Here is a 22,326-nt window from a genome sequence, read left to right as displayed (position 1 = left end):
TAAATAAGCTTTTTTTTGACGATTTCGAATAAAGGTACAAGAAAAACGTGAATCAGAATAGGGCTTTGTATAGAATAAAAATATTTTTTTTAATGATAAAAAAAAACACAACACTGCATTTCCCTTTCACCTTACGAAAAAAATCACCATGGTAACCACGGTTTCATCCAAGATACAATTAGCTTCCTAGTCATTATTACTAATGTAAAAATTAGTAATAATGACTAGGTTCGTTTTAAACCCTGTAAGAAGCTTTCATAGTCTTGAACATTTTGTTTAATGTCTTTCTCTCCACTTGTGGATGATTTTGAAGTTTGACAAAGTTGACAGTTTATTCCCCCAGGCAATCTACCTCATGAACAGTTAAATGTTCCCCACTTATGCTTATGCAAAAAAAAAAAAAAAAAAAAAAAAAAAAAAATATCCTTATATTTATTTATTACCCATCCATCCTAGTACATCCCTGCATCTTATTCAATCCTATTCCATTATCGTTTATAGCACAGTTGTTTATACACCTATTGATTTGCCTCATTTTTTTTTTTTTTTTTTTTTTTTTTTTTGTCTATGTGTTGTTGTCTCTGTGTACTGGATGCTTATGTCACTAAAATAAATTCCTTGTATACGCAAGCTTGGCAATAAAGCTCTTTCTGATTCTGATTCTGAAGTCAATAAAACCAACATCAATTTTTTTATTTTTTTTTTAAAGAAACTTCACTTTTAGAAGATATACTTAAAAAACGTCTGGTCTATACTGCTAAAACAGTTACCTGTAGCCAGGGGCGGACTGGCCATCTGTGTGATCTGGAGAATCACAGAACGGCCAGTACTCCTGGATGGCCGGCGGGCTGACCCACCAACTGCCACACACGCAGACATCACCTGTTTTTTTTCTCCCCACTAATCTCTTTCACACTCCAGTACTGTGGGTGGCAGCAATGGGCCTTTAAGTTGGATGCAAGCTGCACTGGCCATGGCCGCCAAGTAAGGAGAAGAAGAAGTTAAAGAGTAGGAAGAAACCAACAGCAAAGACATTAGATACGGAGCCCCGCACATGACATGCAAGAAAAAAATAAATAAATTGTACACACAATTTAATTAGTTCCCTCAGTGTACTAAAAAGTGTACACAATTACTATTGCATTACCTCGATTTGCTAAATCGTGCGCACGATTTAGCAAATCCTGCGCACAATTTATTTACGAAATAGTAAATCGAGGGAATGCAATAGTAATCATGAGCAGGTTTTAGTACATTGAGGGAACTAATAAGTAAATCATACACATGATTTAGCCTTATATTTTTTACTGAATGTCATGTGCGTAGATAGAAGAAGCATAGAAACAAGCAAACAATATGCATATGGGGCCGCGGTTAAAAAATGAAAAGAAAAGATGATGGGATGGGATGATGTTAGGAAGTGATATTCAGGTTGCTACATTTTTAATGATTACAGTAGTTAAAACAGCTAAACTTCAACATTTTAGCTGTAAAATGTCACATGCAGTAGCTAATATTAAGAAATATGTTGTGCTTTTACTTTTAAAAATGTTGGTAATGTTACAGTTAATGCTTATAAACTTTGAAGATTTTGAATACAGAAGTTACATTTGTAATGGTGTATTTTCATTCAGATGTGGTATTATTATTTGTGCAGTAAGATTAATTATTGCATAAATTAATTAAGATTATTAAGTTATAAATTCATTTTATGACAGCATAGAATATATAGATTGCATAATATGCTGTTATAACAGCATATTATATAAACTATTCCATGCTATCTTGGAATAAAACAGTTTAAAAAAAAAAAAAAAAAAGGGTTTTTTTTAATCCATTGTATCATTTGTTTATTCAGGTTGAGCTTAGACCAAGAGCAGAGAAAGACACCCACTCCAGCTCAACATCTAGTCAACATCAGTGCTATTGCTGTAATTTGGATGGTATAGTATCATGAGCCACAATTAAAGTCTTGTGACACTCATGCCAGGCGTTATTGTTGTTGCTGTCGAGTTTAGTAAAAGTCCAGGGCCATTTTTTTAGTCCTAGTCCGTCCCTGCCTGCAGCTGATTAATAATTAGCAACTCTCATGCTTTTGGTTACAATATATGTTTTTAGTTACATAAAACCTACAGAAAATGTTATTTGAACATTATTTGGACCCAAAAAATAATAATTAAAACGGAAACCATATGCTGACATTAGGGGAACGTTCTGTGTTTGCTGGGTGTTGGCTATTTAAAAAAGATGAACTCTTAGATATTTCCCAGATGTTCTGTTGCAATAGACGATGCATTAGCACAGGAAAGAAATCTGCACTTTTCAAGCAATTTAATGGTGTCTTTGTAACTGTGGTGTAAACTGGAAATATGAGTAATAGTGCCATATTAGTTAGAATTGTGAAAAGGACAGTCAGAAAGATGTGAACAGCTTTATTAAACATTCAATGTACATTTTAACTGTATATTTTTGCTTAAAAAAAGCAGGTGTAAGATGGTTTAATATGGTCTTCCTGCATAACCAAGCTGGTGCCCTGAACCCAAAACCATTTTAAAACCAGCCATCAGAACAGCTTGACAAGGCTAGGAGACCAAACAAGACCCTCAGGCACACTGAAGAAACCACTCATTTATATACTATTACAGATCACTGTGAAGAACCCTTTTCCATGACATCAAAAAGGAATCTTAACTGATTTAATGAGTGTGTGAGAAACATCCTTAATCAAACATGATATATATTATTATTGTGATAATCTGTAGTTCTTGGTATTCAGTAGGTTAACTCGATGGCACAAGGAAGCTAAATGATTCTGTAGACTCCACACATTCCTTGTTTTTGGGCTTCCCTGGAATCTGTTAAAACAAAGGAATCAACATCATGTCAGAATAGTCTAAATAAGATGTACAGAACACAGAATGTCTATACTGTTCAATTAAAGCTTCCTTTTTCATGAACTCACCTGATTGCACATAGCTTTACCGGAGCGGACAAATGTGGCAAAGTGCTCACAATTGTGTGTGAAGAGTTTGTAAGTATACTCTTTGTCCAGTAAAGCATCTCGTCGTTTTCTAATTTCATCCACAGGTGAAGGCTCGAGATCGTGCTGGTTATTGCTCACTGAAACACGAGCACCCTTTGGTACGTTAACTTCAGCCAGAAGCTGACGCCTTATTTTAGTTTCTCCAAGCAAAAGATCACCACAAACAGGGAAGATAGTCTGCAGACAATTTCGAAACTTATTCATCACCTGGGATTCATCTGGAAAAAGCATATTTGGTATGAGACAGTTTGAAAGACATATTAATATATATGTATGGATACATATAATTGTAATTATTTTTTTAATAGGCATTTAACAAACAAACAAAAAAAATCAAATGTTAACATTTTTGTTTTTACATGCCCTTATTTATTGGGGTAAATTATCTCAGTGTAGTCTGAATTGTATAGTAGTAGTCTAGTCTATATTATTGTGTTGTATAGCATGATTATATCATTATAGAAATAGTATTAATACTAAGGTGAACGTTCTCGTGCTTACCGGCAACCGAGAAGTGAATGATGTATCCATCTCCGTCGTACACGCCCCAGTGTGAGTAGCCAATGGGGTACAAGAACTCTATCAAATCTCCGAATTGCGCGGTGGATACAACCTGCTCAACCTGTGCATGATATTTTTAGTCTGTCAGGATTACACCCGTTTACAGCTGGTACAGGTTTTAAAACAAGTTTGACCACATATGACGGCTGCATTCTTTAAGGACGTTACTGATAACCGATTTATAATCACTTTTCTAACAAAGTAATGATTCACAGTTGATAGCTAATCCTAAAGGCCTTTTATAAAACACTATTCTAATAAACATACTAATATAGTAACAAAATAGAACACATTCTAAAATATTCACGCTCGAATTTACAGTCGTAACTTTAACGTGACATGATACAGATTGTTTATAGGCTAGTATTGAAATATTAATTTCTGTCATCTACGCATCAAGTTAATTCTGTAAATATTAGTAACCTTACCTGTTCTTTGTAGTCCATCTCTCGTGTCGTTTAGTCTTTAAGAGCAGAAACTATACGCAAAAGAATTAAAATGACTCTGCCACGCCTCGTAGGCGTGGTCATGCAACCAGCAGAAGGACTTGTTTGTGGAAGCATTGTCTTTTTCAGCGTTTTATGTGCTCCACCTTCACATCTCCTTCCCCTTCTGGGAGGTTATTTTTAATTATACTGAATGCATTTAGGATCTTGACTTTAAAGTTAGAAATAAACATCCTGTAACCTTTAATGTTGGCTGTCTTGTGATAGCACTATAAACATCCACTTTATTACAGTATTACCATGATGAATGATTGACAATCAGCCGTCCTGAATGACAAACTGCGAATTTATCTCAATATTTAAAGATGCAACCCATGAAAACTAAGCAAATGAAGCTGTTGATAGACATCTCAAGGAGTCATCAATGCTGTACTGTATATCAACTTGATTAAACAAAAAGGCATTTTGTGGAATATATATTCATTAATGTCAGCAGGGAATTACACACATCAATATTCAGTTTTGAAAAAGACCGGTTGGACTTTGTCTTTGGTTTAAATGGAGTCCATGTTTCTTCTGAATTGTGCCTCTTCTTCTTCTCCACTCAAATATCTTGATTTACAGAAAATATGGGCGTTTTCCTCTTGTTCTCCTCCTGGATTGGTTTTGTGCATTTTTTAATTTGTTTTATTTCTTGTGGTTGCCAAACTGTACAGCCATCTGGTTACTGACACAGCGGAAAGTAGAGGGCTGCACCTCCCAATACCTGATTGGGTTATCAAAGAGGCTGATGCCATTGTAGAACACCCTCTTCACTCCGAAACCCGTAGGGCAGAAGTCATCCTCTCCAACATTAGTGATGTTGTTTGAATGGAGGTAGACAACCTGTAAAGAAAGTGTGGTTTAGTTTATTCAGTATAAATAAACTAGAATTAGTCGAATCATGTACACAAGCACACCTGCAGATACTTTAAGTGAGGCAGTCCGCTGGGTACACTGGACAGACGGTTGTTGTCAAGGTGCAGCTCTCTCAGGTCAGTGAGGTAAGATAAAGCACCATGCTCAATGTGGCGAATCTGGTTAATGCCAAGTCCCAACCTAAACACAGAGACAGAGGGGTTTTAGCCACTAGAGGACACCCAAAGCTAACTTTATTTCTTAAGTCCATGCAAGTAGTTAAACTGAAGGGAAATGTTTAATTTAATATCACATTACAAACAAAAACAGTCTGTTTACATATATATATAAACCACACCAAAAAAGTAGGAATGTGTAGGGTTTACCTCTGCAGCTGGGTGTACTGGCTGAGATCCACCAACTCAATGGCCTGAATCTGATTACTGTCCAAATGAAGCTCATTGAGAGTACTGGGAAGGTCTGATAAGAATGAGACAAATTCCACATGGAACAGAATGAGTTGCATTGTGTTTAGACAAGAATGGGAACCATTCCATGTAGAAAAGAATTTTGTATTCTGTAACACAACTACACCCCTACACTGTGTTACCAATTAAACATATGAAAAAATGCCAAAGAGATTGGCAGTAAATTAAGTCAATTACATTTTGAGCATCATTCATATTACCTTTGGGAATTCCGGTGAGTTTGGCTTCAGAAATGCGCAAGTAGTTCAATTTAAGGCCCATAAATGCTCCAGGTTCGAAACCACTGTTCTGAAGAGGATTACGACCCATTTCTGCAATATCAACCAGTGTTTGAGGCACAAATCAAGTCTTAAGTTTTATGTATATAGCTCATTTTATCAGTGAATATCGCCAGAAAACAATGTTACAGGACTATAAACCTCAGCGAGTAACTATAGACTTTAGTCAGGGTAGTGCCATATATATTTTTTGACAGGAATGAAAATGAGGCTGTGAAGTACACATTGTGTTGAATGGATTGTTCTACTGTTCAGCTCACAAAATGTCTTTTTGAAAGAAAAAAAAAGTTTGGTAGTCAAAAAGAAGTTTGTGAGTTGTGAAAATAACGTGATACAGTGTATGCCATTGTAATAACTCTATCCCTCATCTGTGATGAATTCAATATGGCATCTTACCTGACAAAGGTCTGTTAGACATCATGAATCAAACACACAGTCTTACCAATGACATGCATGTTGTGGAGGCCTGAGAAGCTAAATGCCGGCACCTTCTTGATGTGATTGTCATGGATACGCAGCTCCACAAGGGATGGAGGCAGGTTTTGGGGGATGGAAGTCAGAAGGTTGTGTGAGATGTATAATTTCTGCAAACGCTTCAAAGGAAGGAATGCCTTGGGATGGACTTTGGAGATCTGGTTATATCTTAACACCAGGGCCTGAAATAGGACAAGGACTATGAGGGAATGCTGTACAAACTTTTATTAACATTAAGCTAAATATTGCATATATCAATTCATTCACAAAAAGAGAGCAAATGTGATTGTGATACAAATTATGAAATAAAGATATGTTAGGTCTCACATAGAGGTTGGTCATTCCTTTAAAGTCTTCCTCCCTGATCTCTGTGATCAGGTTGCTCTGAAGGTCCAACAGAAGTGTGTCTTTAGGAATATCATATGGCACGTAACCTAAACCTGTTGGGGAAACAAACAAGAACAGATACAATGGTAGAAATAAGATATGGAACACTAAGGACATTGTATAACATTAATGTAACGACAGATGGCGCCAGTTGTGTAAGTAACGAAAGAACCAGTGCACGGTGTGGTATACATGAAAGTAGCGCGGGTCTCAGGTCAGGTCACTTTGCTAAGACAGCACACGGCCTAAAATAAAACAGTTAAAAGACTGATACAGCGTTGCCATAAAGGGTCGATGGCAAACATCAGGAAATATCGCCGCCTGCCAGAACTGGCCAATCAAAATCAAATATTCCAGAGAGCCTTAATAATAGACGCTATGCTTCAATTAAAAAAATAAATAAATACAAAAAAAGCATTATGATGCCTTCAGACAGCAGGAAGGCAGTTCATTTAAGAAACAGTTTCTTCAGAATTAACTTCAGAGTCTTTGAGTTCACTTGTAAACTTTTCATCGGCCTATAATTTCGGAAATGCTTGGTAATTCTCTGGGCTTCGGGACTCTGTGTGTGTTTGCTGTGCTCTGTTGTTGTGTGCTAGCATTCCCCTCTAAAACGCTTCCCATATAATTAAGATGGAGCCAGATGACCATGGCTCCACGTAGCACATTACAACGTGGAGAGAGAGAGAGAGAGAGAGAGAGAGAGAGGAAAAAAGAGGGAAATAGCTGTATTATATGAACTTCACAGAAGAGAGATAGGAAAGAGGGCAGCTGTGCTTGGGTGGTAACTGGCATTCACAGAAACTGTCCAATTTACTTTGAAATCCATCATTCCTGGTGACCGACATCATAGTTTATGGCACGTTTGCTGTACCGAGCAGAATAACCAGAGCGTCTGTCTTCTCAGGTGACCGACCACACACCACATGTGCTGTCTGATGTGGATGGGCCAGATTAGCGGTGTGTCTGAATTGGTATCCGTCCTCAGACTAAATTTGATCCTGATCTCATTCAGGCCTTTGATGTGGATTTTAAAACCTGACATTTCTCTTTAGCTTTCAGCTAAAATGTCCTGCTCACTTTCCCTACTTACAGTCACAACTTTCATTAACATTTGATATATAACTCATAACTCATATTCAAACCAATGCATTTCATACCACATTCATTCATACCACATTTTCAAAATGAAATATGATAGGAAGGTCTTTGATCTTTCCTTGATGTCACAGGCTAGTAATTTTGGGATAAGATGGGTGATATAAATGGGATATCCTTTAACTCACACCATCCTAATCACAAACCAGCGTAACTCCACTCTTTACACCAGTAGTTACCAAATGGTGAGTTGCAACCCAAAAATGGGTCACAAGTTTGTTCGGATAATGAAAAACTGTATTAAATAGAAAAAAAAAATAATAATTGCTATGAAATAAAATAAGTAAATTGCTAAGCTATATTTAGTACACCAAAAAAAAAAAAATTCAAGCAGCAAATATAATATTTTGTTTTCATATTCATCATGTGCATTCCATATTAATATTTGTTTTTCATATTTTTAGAGCTATGCAGTTCATGGTATTTTTCAAAGTTTAGTTTTAAGGACTTTTTTTTCATTTGTGCAGTAAACTATTTTGGCACGGTGTTGTCCAATATAAAAATTTGGGTCTAGAAGCCAAACCTCTTCGTCTAAACAGTCATTATCTTTTCTGTCTATACCAAGACACCACTGCAAACACATATCATCTTAAGCCCACCTAAATCCGAGCACTGTACAACTCTGAGGTCGCACCGACAGCCAAATGGACATGTGGGATGTTCTGGTTGGTATGGATCCATAGCTGAGCCCTCTTCCTGGTCCTTCATCATCATCATCAGCTCTTTCAAATCAATGTCCTTGCCAAAGTCCCAGAATTCATTCTGCTCGAAGGGAAGGGCGGAAGAGTCTAGTGACAGGTGGGCAGTGCAGAGAAAGAGAAAAACCACATAGACCGACAACATGGTTGCTATGTTTTTAATCTGCGAAAAAGAGAAACACAGAGGAAGTAAACTTTCAAATTATGGCAGTAAAATTGTTTTCCACACTTTTATAAAAACCATAAATGCTACTTTGCATCCAAGAGCTGATTCTGGTCATATCCATCATTCTGTGGTCTCATTAACAACCGTCTCACTGACAGTCACAATAAACCAATCTGCTCTCCACATTGACAATAGGGAAAATATCTCATTGTTTCTAAAACTGAAGCCTGAGACAGGGAAATAAGTGTTTGGGTCAGATGCATCAAAGTGTGTAAATGTGTATTTTCGTAACCTGTCTTCATGAGATATTTACAGTCTGTTTTTTTTCTCCCAGAATGGGTGTATTTCAGTGTATTTTTGCATCCTTTGTTTAGCTGAATTACAGCTGAAACTACACCGATGCAACATCAGTAGGAGATGAAAGCCAAGTGAAAAAATATTTAGCTATTATTGTCCTTTTGGTTCATTTGATCATATGGCTCTACAGAAGAAACGTGACAGATGTACATAATTATGTAAATAAATTAAAGATGTGACTTGATTCACTAATAACTAATAGCAGTTCCATCCTAGAAGAACATTTTATTGCTTTTTCATAGTTCAGGGTACTTTGTTTCATTTAAGTATCAACAGTCTCAGATGTTTAGTCTAAAATTCCTTGGAAGGTATAAAAATGGAAATTGTATAAAGTATAAAGCTATAAAATATGTGTGGATTAAATAGCTCAGATAATTTAGTAAGTCATATCAGAGTTCAGAACAAAACTGATTTTCAGACTGCATTATTTCAGATCCAGTGTTGCTAAAATTATCAACTATTTAAATCTTTTCAGTAATTGAAATTAATCTGAAATAAAAGAAAACATAAATATAAAAAATGAAATTACTAATTGAAACAAGATTATGCTGACGTACTAAAATCACAAAGACTAAAGCTGAAATAAAAATAACAGTTATAACAAACAATAATAAAAATGACAAATGCACATAACAAAATTACTCAAATTAAAGCTAATTGAAAATATTAATAAATACTGCAATCGCATGAATGCAACTAAAATAGATTAAATAGATAGATACTAAAAATACTAAAATAGATCATTCACATGCAGACCCACTGATCCATCTGTGACCATCCAGATCTGCTGTAACTAGTTTTTTTGTGCCACGTGTTGTGCGTGTGGTTTTAAACTGCCTCTAAGCTCTTTCTCTCTCTTTAAATTCACTCCCACACCCTTTACCACAAAATGGCAGAAGAACCACATTACTGGCAAGTTTAACAGATTGTTTTTGGAGAGCCACCCTTATTCATGCACCAAAATAAGGCACCAAATTTACCAAAATCATATCCTCTTAAAATATGACAATAATGTTATGTAATAAACTGACAGACTTCATTTAAAAGCACACAAAATGATGACATGCACAGCCTGATTTTACCACTGCCACAACAATTCTACTAATAGTATAATAAAAGTACTAATTAATGGAATGGTTTTTCAGCTCATTAAGAGTCTTTGCCTCAGTCTAAAATAGTTTGCACCCACTTACTTACTTATGAGCTTTATATAGATGTTTTTTAAAAAATAAGAATAAAATGTCTAGATTTTCCTTTAAAGATGCATAACATCCAAATGATGCCAAATGGTCAAAGCTGAATTACATCTTATATTAAAGAGATGAGATGGGCTAATTAAAGACTACATTACTGAATGTTGTCAAGATTATAGAGGTGACGTGGATGACTGAGTGACGCACAAAACTACAGAACAACATTTCTAAAGGATTTAAAAATAATTTAAGTGGTAGTTTTTTTTATGTGCTCAAATAAGCTTTGTAAGCTTTTCAAAGAACTGAACTGGTCGCAATGGAAACAGATGAATAAAGTTACTATGGAAACTCATCAGGCGCACAAAACTGGGGAACAGGTCAGGAAGATAAAAAAGAGCATTAAAGCATCTTACCTGGTGTGTGAGATGTATTTGCAGGTTATTTCTTCTTTTTAAGGTATCTGATGGCAGATTGATTTATAGTTTGATCATTGTTTTGGATGACTGTCTATTAGGTCCTTGGCTGCCAGCGGTCACACAGCACTGAACACTACCTGTAGTTCAAAACACAGGACAGCTTGCAAAAAGAGGGGAAAAAATGTGCATTTGAGACATTCCCACTTAAGTTGGCTTTCCCTCCCACTGTTTTTCTCTTTCTTTTTGGGTGAAGAGAGAGAGTGAGAGAGCGAGTGAGAGAGAGAGAGAGAGAGAGAGAGAGAGAGAGAGAGAGAGAGAGAGAGACAGTGTGACATAGACAGACAGAGAGACAGACAGATATAGAAAGACAGACAGAAAGCGAGAGAGAGAGAGAGAGAGCGACAAGTGTCTGTATGACATGCTAATAGTCTCAATGAATACGTTACCACAGACTTCCAGGTTTTCCCACTAAGACTGCTGTTACTCAGGGATATGCTCTTTTAATATAAGGAAGTTTTTCTTCATGGTTTAAGGATATGACCCACGCCCTGGAAATGAAGAGTAGTCACAGAAATATATACATCAACAGAGAATCAATGTAGGGACGGCCCAAAGAAAATAAATCTGGGACAGAGGCCTGCTGTGAGGCAGAATAAGAAGCACTTGTGGCAGAGAGTTACCACTATAAGAGAGTTTCTCTGGACAGAAATAGAGCAAGCAGAGAGTGCCACAGCCCAGTGTGCTAGTCTACAGAGTCATAATACAGAATGATGAACATGCGACTCAGCACTGACTGCATTTGACTAGCAAGACAAAAAACATCCAGTCAGAATGACCTTTAGTATCCATCAGTATTTTTCTCCACTAGTGTAAAGAAGCCAAAAGAAAGTAGGGCTGTCAATAGGCCTACATTAAATTAAATGAAAAATTATTGTAGGGACAAAGCAAACATTTGTCAATCACATTTGTCAAAAGTGACAGCTCAGCATTTAAATGTAAATGTAACTTTTGATAAAAATATATATTTTATTAAATCAAATGTGTAACAATTCTTTTATATCATTCCTTTTTAAACTGTTTTAGGATTTACGTTTACTGACGCCTCCTAGTTGACCAATGAGAGAATCAGGCTCTTCAAGCATATGCTGAATAACTAACTTGTTGAACAAATAGCATACATCAAGACACCAGTGCATCGTTTCCATCAGACATGCACTCATAATATTAATGATACAAAATGCTGAAAAATAACTCTATTTGACACCAGATTATTTGTCACTTCTCAACTTTATTGTAGTTTGTGACAGAATACAAAAGCACATACAACACACGGTATCACAAAACTAAATATAAAAGTCAAAGCCTTTGCAACTGAAAATTGTTAAAACGGTATAAAAAAAGTGATGCATTGCAGTTTAATCAAAATAAATAATGTAAAGGCGATCTATTAAAAACCTTTTGCATATAAAAAGAGGGAATTTTCTTGCACATACAACTCCGCTTTATAAGAGATTGTAAACTGCAGACATGCAGGTATAAAACAAACCAAGACAGACATTAGATATGGAAACAACAACAACAGACGTACACAAAATATAATGCCAACTGCAACAAGAAAGATGCACATTTAGCACCATGTAAAATAAAAGGCCTCTGGTGTGAAAGGGGAGCTGCATCTTTATCTTAATTTCACTTAAAACTCAGATTTAAGCATTGAATTGAGATGCACTGGAAACGACAGCCCCAAAAATCGCTTTCATTCATGGTGCTCTTCGTATCTCTGGGGCCGCAGAAGGACGCTCTGGTAGGTTTTAATGCAGGAGAAGGCTGTTGGTGGAATCAGGCGGCGGTCGATCAGGTTGTACTCCAGATGAACAGACAACAGCAGGGAGTCCTCACGGGCCGTGGTGTCACACAATGAGTTCATAGTGATGTAGCTACAGAGAGAAGATCAGGTTAAAAAGACAAAGCAACAGACAGACAGACAGAGAGACCGACTCACTAACCTGATGTAGTTGTGGTTCAGTCTCAGGTGCTGCAGGTTCTTTAACTGTAGAATGCCTCGTGGGATTGATCTGAGCTGGTTATGGTCCAACAGAAGTTCAGTCAGCGAGTTGTACAGGCCCAGGAAGGACACTTCATTTATCCCGTCCTCACGCAGACGGTTGTACGAGAGCTGCAGGGAGTCCAGACCAGGTCGCAGGTGGCCGAACACATAGCCAGGGATGCGCTCAATTTGGTTGTGATGCAAGATGAGTTGTCCGCAGACCAACCGGCAGGAAAGAGGGAACGTGAACCAGCTTATTGTGGGAAAGGTCCAAATACTCCAGTTTTCTGTGGATAAAGACATTTTTGAAGATAGTTTTGAAATACTAAAAAGTACTTTGTGTTCACAGTGACACTAATAGTTTTTTGTAAAATAGGGGCTTAATTTTGAGGGATAACTTTTCAGGAAATGTCAGTTTTAGCCGGTTTATTGTCACAGTTAGGTGCTTCTACCCCCTTGTTAATCAGATATCATTTCCCTCTAATTATAGGAATAAATTATGAGTAGAGTTAGGATTAGGGGTAGGGACTGGGTTAATACTACAAAACATGTTGACCAAGGAACATGTCTTGCTTACAAAATCATAGAGACCTATGTGTTTGTACAAGAGCGCCATCTCTTTATTCACCATATAATTACAGTAATTGTCCACTAGATGGCACCTAACAGCAGAGAACTGAGATCTGAACTCACAGCAAGTGTATCCATGCTCTTGGATGAATGCGGTCTTCTCGGATTCGGTTATGGCTGAGATTCAGGACTCTCAGGTTTGTGGTCTTGTTGAGGAGCCCTGAATGGACCACCTCTATCTTGTTGTCAGACAGGTGTAGCTCCTGGTGAAGTTACAAATCAACAACAATCCATTACCTGCTACACTGCACCGTATGTCACACTACACAGTGTCACCAAACTAAAATCTAGTGCACGTTTTACACGAGTATATAGTATGTAAATGTACTGCAATTTTGGCGTTTTGAGAGACAAAATGTAACTGACCTGTACTGAAACAGGCAGACCAGAGGGAATAGCCCTGAACTTATTGTCATCCAGCCTGAGGTAAATCAGCCTCCTGAGAGGCTTGAAGGCCAAGGAGAGACATTTCCATCGTGGAAATAATTATCCTCTAACTCCAGTGTCAGCAGCTGAGACAAACCTGAGGACAAAATAACATTAATTACACTAAATATGTCATTTATGGTTAATATATAAGCATTTACTGGTAATTGGAAACAGAGATCTCAGTTGTTACATTTTTAAATGTTTTGAAAGAAATCTCTAATGTTGAAAGACCCTGCATTTATTTGATAAAAAATAGATGTATCCATTTAATCTAACCGCTATCTTGGAGAAACATTAAAAAGTAAGTGTAATATAATAAATCAAGCAAGTCATTTTAAAATGCACAGATTAACCCCTAACGTGAAAAACTGATCTTTTAACGGACCAGAGTGTTGAATACGTTCGTATGGACACTGTGGTTTTGTGTTTACCCTGAAAGCTGTGGGGAGTGAGAGCACTGAGTTTATTATCGTTGATCTTCAGCTCTACCAGCGACGGAGGGAGAGACGGCACTTTAGTGAAGTTGTTTCCATCAAGGTTCAACCTCCTGAGCTTCGTCAAGTTCTGCAACAGGCCGAGAAGATACTCATGACACTGTCAAAACCAGACTGGAAATATTTCAAAGCTTGCTGCAAGTCACAGAAGCATCAGTTACACAGAGTTCTGGCATCTGCCATGAGGAACAGACATTTCTTGATCATGCTACCGAGTGAAAAAAGCACTATTTTGCCCTGTGTCATATATATGTCACCTGTAAAACCTGTGCTTGGCGCCTAATAGATATGACACATGGGTGAGAAAGAGGTCAAAAATGATTGTGTTTCTTTTTAGGGGGTAATATCTATTGACTGAAAATTCCCATGTTCGCTGCAGCATCCTGGTGAGAATTGTCTCGGTGATGTCAGACTTGACATCTTGCGAAAACACGTCAGCTACTTGCTAAATATCAAGCTTGCACTGTGCCGCACCATAAGGCCTGATAACTCACCATCATTACAGATAACAGATCACAAAGCAGTCTCTATTTTTGCAGATCTACATTAATCTGTTCATTATTAGAGTCCAAAGAAATATCACAATGATTGTTATGTGTAAACAAACTGTATGTGTTATGTGTCAGTATGCTTGCTAATATAATAAGCTTCCTTTGACTTTATCTCACCCGAAACACATCTGGACCCAAAGAGAAATCATCCAGCTTGTTCTTGCTGAGGTCGAGCCACTCCAGGTTGGGAAGACCTGCCAGAGCATGCCATGGGATCTTGCTGATTTTGTTATCTGCAACATACCAAGTCAAGAGTAATTTTTTACCTTTTTCTGGATCATGGTAAGCTCTGTTTACACTTCTCACATTTCAGTGCCAGCTCTTGCAGTGCCACATACAGTCAATCATCTGATGGGCAAACAATAGGACACTGCCAGATTGTGTTAGAACACAGTAAAACATGCAAAGGACATCTCTCAAATAACATAGAGCCCTATTTTCAGACTCTTAACTTAAAATTTTGTGAAGTTTGTAATAATAGGTTTCCATCTCCTATTGTCACATTATGACAAATATTTTTTGAAACATATTTTATATGTATACTCCTGTTGCAAAAACACTGTTTGATCAAAAATACAGTAAAAAAACTTGATATTGTGAAATATTTATACAACTTATAATACATTTTTTCTATTTTAATATATTTTAAAATGTTATATATGTTTTGTCAAGATTCTCAGACAAGGAGAAAGTAAAAAAAAAAAACAAAGAAAAAAAAAACACTAAACTTCTGAATGGTAGTTTTTATGTAGTATAAAAGGATTTAGGTGAAGCCTAAATGAAAGAAAGAAAAAGAACACTAATGAGGTAAGAAAATACACCTTATTCAAGATATATTCTCCAAAAATGTATTATATTTTACTTTTTTTTAACTTATTGTAAGGATTTTCAGATGTTTTTATTGTAAAAAGAGACAAAAAACCTTAGATGAGAAAATGATTTTCACAGTGCATAATTAATCCTCATGTGCAAGGAGACCTTCTCTCACCTCACCTGCTAGAAAGAGACTCCGGACCCCAGCATCTTTGATGATGGGCATTTGGGTAAGGCGAGTGTTTCCACAAGCAATAAGAGACTCTGAAAGCAGGCAGCCTGCTGGGAGAGACTCCATGTGAACAGAGGTACTGATGACTGGACGGCCAATACCTCGATCCACCAGTCTCCGAGTGGGGGCTGGCAGTGGCCTTCCAGTGGGCAGGATCACAGATTTTCTTGTAGGAAGAGCAAAGGCTGGCTGTGCTCGTGGTCTGGCCGGTTTGAATGTGGGCGGTATTACTCGTCTTTCGAGTGCTGCAGGACGAACAGCAGATCTGAACACCGGAATGCTGCGGTTATCATCGTCATCATCACTGTCGCTGTCGTCTTCTAGATAGTCGTCATCATCATGGTCATCATAATCAAAATGGACTGGTCTCATAAACCTTGGTCCTGTGGGTATTACAGGGGTCTTAGGAGGTTTTCCAGGATCCAGACTCACACTCACCTCCTGGTTTTTCTTCACTTGCTTCTTAGGAACATTTGAGGGAGGCTGAATAAAAAACATAAGCATTTAAATACAATTAAAAGGTCAAATCTGCTTAAAACTAAAATGGTTTGCTATTACTAGCTGGTCTGGTTCGCTGGTTTTATACTTTTGAAATAAAGGTTCTATATTGGCATTTTCTATATTAACATCCATAGAATCTTTCCATTGCACAGAAGTTATAAAATGTTCTTCATACTGTGCACTGAAAGGTTATTTGGGGAACCAAAATGGTTCTTCTGTGACTTTGCAGTGAAAACCCTGTTTATCTCTCATAGCGTTCCAAATCTGTAAGACCTTTGTTCATCTTCAGAACACAAATTAAGATATTTTTGATGAAATCCGAGAGCTTTCTGACTCTGCACAGACAGAAATGCAACTGACACGTTCAAGGCCCAAAAAGTTAGTAATGTCCAAGTGACATCAGTGATCTACCAACCTTAATTTTTTGTGTGCAAAGAAAACAAAAATAATGACTTTATTCAACAATTTCTTCTCTTCCGTGTCAGTCTTCAACGCACATTCACAAGAGTAACACCTTGCAATTTGTTTTCCAAAGATGAACGAAGATCATATGGGTTTGGTATGCAATGAGGGAGAGTAATTAATGACAGAATTTTCATTTTAGTGGTGAACTATCCCTTTAAGAGGGGAGAGTGGTTTTCGGAAGACCGACCAGGTAAACCAGCAGAGCACCAGCATAGACAGACTAAAAAAGCAGAAATACCACCTTAAACCAGCTAGGACCAACAAATACACATTTAAAGAAAAAAAAAAGTACAATAATAAGGGAAAATTAAGTATGAAGTATAAGACATACATTAAATTTTCTCATGCACATCCACATACTTGTTTTGCTGGGGTGATCACCAACTTGTTCTTCTTTGGTTTCACCTCCAGAACCTCCATCCCCACAGGTGGTTTTCCATTCCCTGTCAGTCTGTTTTTCGAGCTTGTTTTCCCTACAGATGTTGGACTGGGCTTACTGGCCACAGACTTCAGGGTGGGTGAAGCTAGACATGGTGTGGCAAACAGAAAATCAGTACCCTCCACCAAGCATCCCACTCCCTGATGGCACATTTCCCAGCACTGCATTGCACCACACTAGGAGCCAATGTTTTACATAATTCCCAGCCTGCATCACCACAGGGATGCCCACTGTTCTCTTTAGCTTTTACTACAAATTGCTAATCCATTTACTATTTTAAAGTAAACCCCAAAACAACAATCAAAATGCAAGAACGGAACAAGCACTAGGACTACTTAAAAGTTAGAGGTTAAGATTAAATGTATATTTTTATTTATATTAAATATATTTTTATGTTATTTTAACACATTAACTTGTTTTAAACAGGCAGTAAAGACATGTATAATGCTACAAAATATTTATATTTTGAATATTTCTCATTGAAATGCTGTTCTTTTGAGCTTTCTATTCATCAAAAAAGAAATGATGGTGGTTTCCAAACCTCTGGCTGGGCAGGGGATGGTTCGGCAGCTTGCGGCTCCATCTTTACACTGGCACACACTGCAAGGCTCTGGAGACCACACAGCCCCCTCAAACAGAGAAATCCCATTCACCAAACACTGGCTGCTACGCCCTGGCATGTATCCACACAGACAAAATGTAAGAATTCAGCACACAAGAATGACACTGCATAAGATAAATGAATATAATATAATATAATATAATATAATATAATATAATATAATATAATATAATATAATATGGCTGTCAGTTAATTTTTTTTTATCTAATTAATTGCAAATTACATTTGGCTTTTAAAATACCCCCAAAGATTATTTAATGCTATTTTTGTGTGTTTTGAGAAAGTATTTAAGTAGACATTATAAATAGTAGCTTAAGAAAGAAATATTTTATTTGATTCCACATAAAATGTATTTAAACGTTTATTAAACATAAACGTTTAGGCTAACATTTTTCGGGTTCATGCAATGGAAGTCATTGGTAACCAAAACTTTTTTGTTACTAACAGTCTTCAAAATACCTTTTTTATGTTACACAAAAGAAAGTAGCCCAAGTCATTCGGGTTTGAGTAAATTATGACATAAATAAAATTTTTTGGGTGAACTATTCCTTTAAAGTTATTTTTTTTTCTTTTCTAATTTTTTTCACTTTAAAAAAACAAAAAAGTTAAATAATACCCTAAATAAGAAACTAAAAATGCCAGCATGTGGCGGTATATGTCTTCACGAGTCTTTTATACATTCGAATGGCTTATTCATTCAGGAATGAAGTAAATGGCTGAATAGTCCTTTGAATCATTGATTCACACGATTCGTTCAAAACGTGGATTCATTCAGTAACGCTTGCTAGGAGACACGCAACAGTTCTGCTGTGCTGTGGATTTATAGAAAATATTTTGATGGCAAAACTGAACAGAAACATATAATGTGTTTAAAATATAACACAATACTAACTTCATATTTATGCCACATCCTTGTGCCACAAGGATGAGCTGTTTCTATGTGTATTTAGCTTTGATGTGAAATAATACAACGCATCCTTACGGAGGTCACCTGTAGGAGAAAAAATAAAACAATCCGTGCAGACGGTTTTGCAATCCGTCCCCTCAGTTCATAATCCGTACTCATGAATCCTTAAAATGTTCCCCTGGTTTAACAAATTGCACATTCGGATTAATAAACCGTACCCACAAATTTCTAAACCGTGCGCTCCTTGGATTAATAAACCGTTACCGTACCCACGAATTTCCAATCCGTATGCTCATGGGTACGGTTTATTAATCCATGGGTACAATTTGTTTAACCAAGGGAACAGTTTAAGAATTCATGAGTACAGTTTATTAATTTGTGTGCACTATTTGTTAAACCGAGGGAACTATGTGTACAGTTTATAAACTGAGGGGACGGACTGCAAAACTGTAGGCAAGGATTGTTTTTTTTCTCCTACAGGTGACCTGGTCCTTGTGGCGCGGAGGACAGCAAGAGAAGAAGAGCGTACACAGCACGGTGGTATGGAGTGACACAGAGGAGAACGTTGACAAAGGAATTATTGAATAAAGTTGTTCTTTTTGTTTTCTTCGCTTACAAAAAGTGTTCCTGTCACTTCATATAACCCAGATTGCACATCTGAAGGCAGATGGAGTATTGTGACGACCACTTTTCATACCTTTTCTGGACCTTGACACTGTTATTTACTTGGCAGTCTACGGGACAGTCTCAAGCCTCCAGGCCTCCAAACATTTTTTTAATTGCATTATTTTTTCATAACTAATTAATTAAATTAATGAGTTAATCTGACAGCCCTAAATATAATATGTTTTAATCAATTTAATTTAAAATATTAACTATAAAAAAATTCAAAACTAAATAAAAATACAATTTATTTTTAGTGTATGATGTCTGTTTCCTAAGGTGTCCCACAAAACAAAAATTGGTTTTAAATTGTTTTGCTTGAAATGTGTTTGTGTTCTGTCAAATGAATGCTACTTGGTTTGATGTTTTGTTGTAATGCAAAGACATTCATACATTTTTAAGCATGACTTTTGTCCAAATATTCTACAGACCTTCTTCAATTCAATTCAATTCAGTGTAACCAGTTATTTTCAATAAATAATACTGCACAACGAATTTAAAATAACATATACACACATACATACATATATATTTTACCTTTTTTTTTTTTTTTTTTTTTGCTTAACCCCTTTTTTAAAACAACAACTTATTTTTACAACAATTACGCAATAAATATACATATAAAATCACAACATCAGAAAACGATATATTCTCTGATTATTTTTGACTCAAATAAAAAGATGCTTAAAGCATTGCTCACCTGGAAGGAAAGGGTTACCATAGTCAGGTGCATCCTCGGTGGATAAGAATCGTCTGGAGCTCTTCTGTCTCTCTCTTCTTCCCTTTTCTTGTTTCCCCTCAGCTGCTAAAAGCGCTAAAAACAGACACAAAGCTAACGGCTTGTACATTGTAAATGTATGCCGGAGATAGTTCAGGTGCAATCTGCCAGAGACAGCTGTCTCAATGACTCTGAGGGCTGCACCCTCTGAAAGGCCAGTTATATTCTGCGTCTGGAAATCATGGTCAGCCCATCACCCATCCCTCTGAGGGAGAAAAAAGAAAAAGAAAAGCAAAGGTGAGAGCAGAGATTGAGGAGGCAGGAATGGTACGGAAGCAGGGGAGTGAGAGGGAAAAAATCAAATCAAAACAGTTTCAACAAAGCGCTTCTTTCACTTGCCCTAAAGACCCACCAACCGCCTCTCAACCAACGGCCGTCGGTCTTAAGAGAAAAACAAACTATTAGAGCGTCCTCAAGGGGAAAATAATCTTATCTTTAACATGTTTTAATGTTCTGACATCAATGTATGCACTTCCGGTGTGTCTCACTTTAAGTCTCTCTTAAAATGCTCTTTATTGTTTGTGTTTCTATGCTAGTGCACGTTTGATGGAAGAGCAGAGCAAACATTGGTCTGTAGGGAGCCTGTTGTCATGAAAGGTAGCTCTGTTTGTCCAAGGGCTAACGGCACCACAGTCCTGAGAAATTCTTCAAGTTCCATTGCCTTTTGCAACCTTGCGGCCTCTTTCTGTCCAGTGTGGCCATTTCACTGCATACGAGCACTGTTGCTATAACAACCACTTCATTAAATAGCATTAGAGAGAATTTATGCCATGTTCTATCTGAGAAGTTCTATTATTGACTAAACTGAAATAATCTCAGTGCAGCACGTTTACATTTTTGGAAACTTTTTCTAGGCTATTGTAGGTTGTGGTCTAACATGCTGATTTGGTTCTCAGTAAACATTTCTTATTATTATGAATGTTGAAAACAGTTGTGCTGCTTAATATTAAAAAATAAAAAAAACTTTGATAAATAGTATGTTAAAAAACGTTTATTGAAATATTGAAATATTTAATGTCACATTTTACTATATACTAGCTGATACTAAGCATTCACTTTAAAGTATTTTAAATTCAATACTTTAAAAAGGAATAAAAGTATAAAAACATCTTAGTGACCTCAAACTTTTGATCTGTGTATATTAATCAAAATTTAAGTACAAGTCACATAAAAATACTGAAATAACCTAATTAAGAATCTAACAATCAAAATAATAAAAATATTATATATTTTTTATCATGTTAATATCTTATTCAGAATAAAAAAAAAACAGTGTTTGAAATGAGAATGAATATCAGTGCAAAGAAATGTGGTCAGCACAACATTAGCACACAAGTGTAAGCTTGTTTTGATTATATAAAATGTGTTTGGAGAAGGCTGGGACAAATAACTAATTTAGTTCTACTTAATAATTTTTTCATCTCCTACACTCAAGTTTGTTATAGCCTTCCTTTGTTTTTGCCTCCCACACAGAAAATTATTAAGTAATTTGATGTAATGCTCCCCTCCACAAGACATGCCCAGAGCTTCCTGTCTTACATTCAAAAATAAAAACCCTGAATCTTCATGAAGACAAACAATCATTTTAAACAGGCAAACAACACCACCCACATCTTCCTGCCTTCGGGTTTACCTCGTTCACCTGCTCAGAGTCCAACCAAAAAACAGATTAGACCAGATATAAATGTCACAAACAAATAACACGAAATCATTTTAGCAACATCCTTCATCCGTGGTCCGCTATTGGAATGAGTCTGTATATGAAGACCATCCAAAAATACAGTTTGATATACAACTAAAGTAAGCCAACCTCAGACAGCAAACAGTCTAGTGCGTTCATTTTCTTCATGACAACTTGAGAATCAGTGTTTACTTTTTCCTAGAATTCCCCATCCGTCCACACACACGGCTGGAGCCAAGCCTGTCGAGAACATGATAAATCTACAGCCCAGACTGTTTAGAGAACGTGACTGACTCTAGATAGATAGAACGGCAGAATGATAGATAGAGCAAACGATAAAATGACAGAGCAAACGGAAAGACATAACAAAGATGATAGAATGACAGAACAAAAGATAGATAGATAGATAGATAGATAGAACAATACATAGATAGATAGATAGATAGATAGATAGATAGATAGATAGATAGATAGATAGATAGATAGATAGATAGAACGATAGAACAATACAT

General features: G+C 36.6%; 2 protein-coding genes and 1 pseudogene across 3 annotated transcripts; all 3 read right to left on the bottom strand.

The window, feature by feature from the left end:
- Positions 1–2,316: 2,316 nt before the first annotated feature.
- LOC113107141 (HRAS-like suppressor 2) lies at positions 2,317–4,166 on the bottom strand. Its single transcript, XM_026269415.1, has 4 exons — positions 4,033–4,166; positions 3,545–3,665; positions 2,963–3,261; positions 2,317–2,855 (listed from the first exon to the last, which is right to left on the bottom strand). The coding sequence occupies exons 1-4, from the start codon at positions 4,048–4,050 to the stop codon at positions 2,781–2,783; spliced, it is 513 nt and encodes a 170-aa protein (XP_026125200.1). The 5' UTR covers positions 4,051–4,166; the 3' UTR covers positions 2,317–2,780.
- A 212-nt stretch (positions 4,167–4,378) lies between these two features.
- Positions 4,379–11,219, bottom strand: LOC113107140 (biglycan). 2 transcript variants are annotated; one of them, XM_026269414.1, is made up of 9 exons: positions 11,009–11,219; positions 10,560–10,699; positions 8,332–8,593; positions 6,515–6,627; positions 6,156–6,369; positions 5,636–5,746; positions 5,334–5,427; positions 5,010–5,148; positions 4,379–4,935 (listed from the first exon to the last, which is right to left on the bottom strand). In XM_026269414.1, exons 3-9 carry the CDS (start codon positions 8,573–8,575, stop codon positions 4,738–4,740), a joined length of 1,113 nt encoding a protein of 370 aa, XP_026125199.1. In that variant the 5' UTR covers positions 8,576–8,593; positions 10,560–10,699; positions 11,009–11,219; the 3' UTR covers positions 4,379–4,737. The 2 variants fall into 2 exon arrangements, with proteins under 2 accessions (XP_026125199.1, XP_026125198.1); XM_026269413.1 differs by lacking the exon at positions 11,009–11,219 and having other exon boundaries at positions 10,560–10,806.
- Positions 11,220–11,843: 624 nt separating this feature from the next.
- LOC113107139 (extracellular matrix protein 2-like) lies at positions 11,844–20,531 on the bottom strand (annotated as a pseudogene).
- Positions 20,532–22,326: the final 1,795 nt, after the last annotated feature.

This window comes from Carassius auratus, chromosome 8 (genome assembly GCF_003368295.1).
Source record: "Carassius auratus strain Wakin chromosome 8, ASM336829v1, whole genome shotgun sequence".
Lineage (NCBI taxonomy): Eukaryota > Metazoa > Chordata > Actinopteri > Cypriniformes > Cyprinidae > Carassius > Carassius auratus.
Note: the sequence above shows the minus strand (reverse complement) of the source record. Positions and strands in the feature narration are given on the sequence as shown.

Coding starts and splice junctions, on each gene's coding strand:
- LOC113107141 (XM_026269415.1), bottom strand. Junction 3,262..3,544: donor CATTCACTTCTCGGTTGCCG/GTAAGCACGAGA, acceptor TGCTTTTTCCAG/ATGAATCCCAGGTGATGAAT. Junction 2,856..2,962: donor GTAAAGCTATGTGCAATCAG/GTGAGTTCATGA, acceptor TTGTTTTAACAG/ATTCCAGGGAAGCCCAAAAA.
- LOC113107140 (XM_026269414.1), bottom strand. CDS start 8,575: ATGTTGTCGGTCTATGTGGTTTTTCTCTTTCTCTGCACTGCCCACCTG. Junction 6,628..8,331: donor TGTACAGTGCTCGGATTTAG/GTGGGCTTAAGA, acceptor TTTCCCCAACAG/GTTTAGGTTACGTGCCATAT. Junction 4,936..5,009: donor CTCACTTAAAGTATCTGCAG/GTGTGCTTGTGT, acceptor CTTTCTTTACAG/GTTGTCTACCTCCATTCAAA.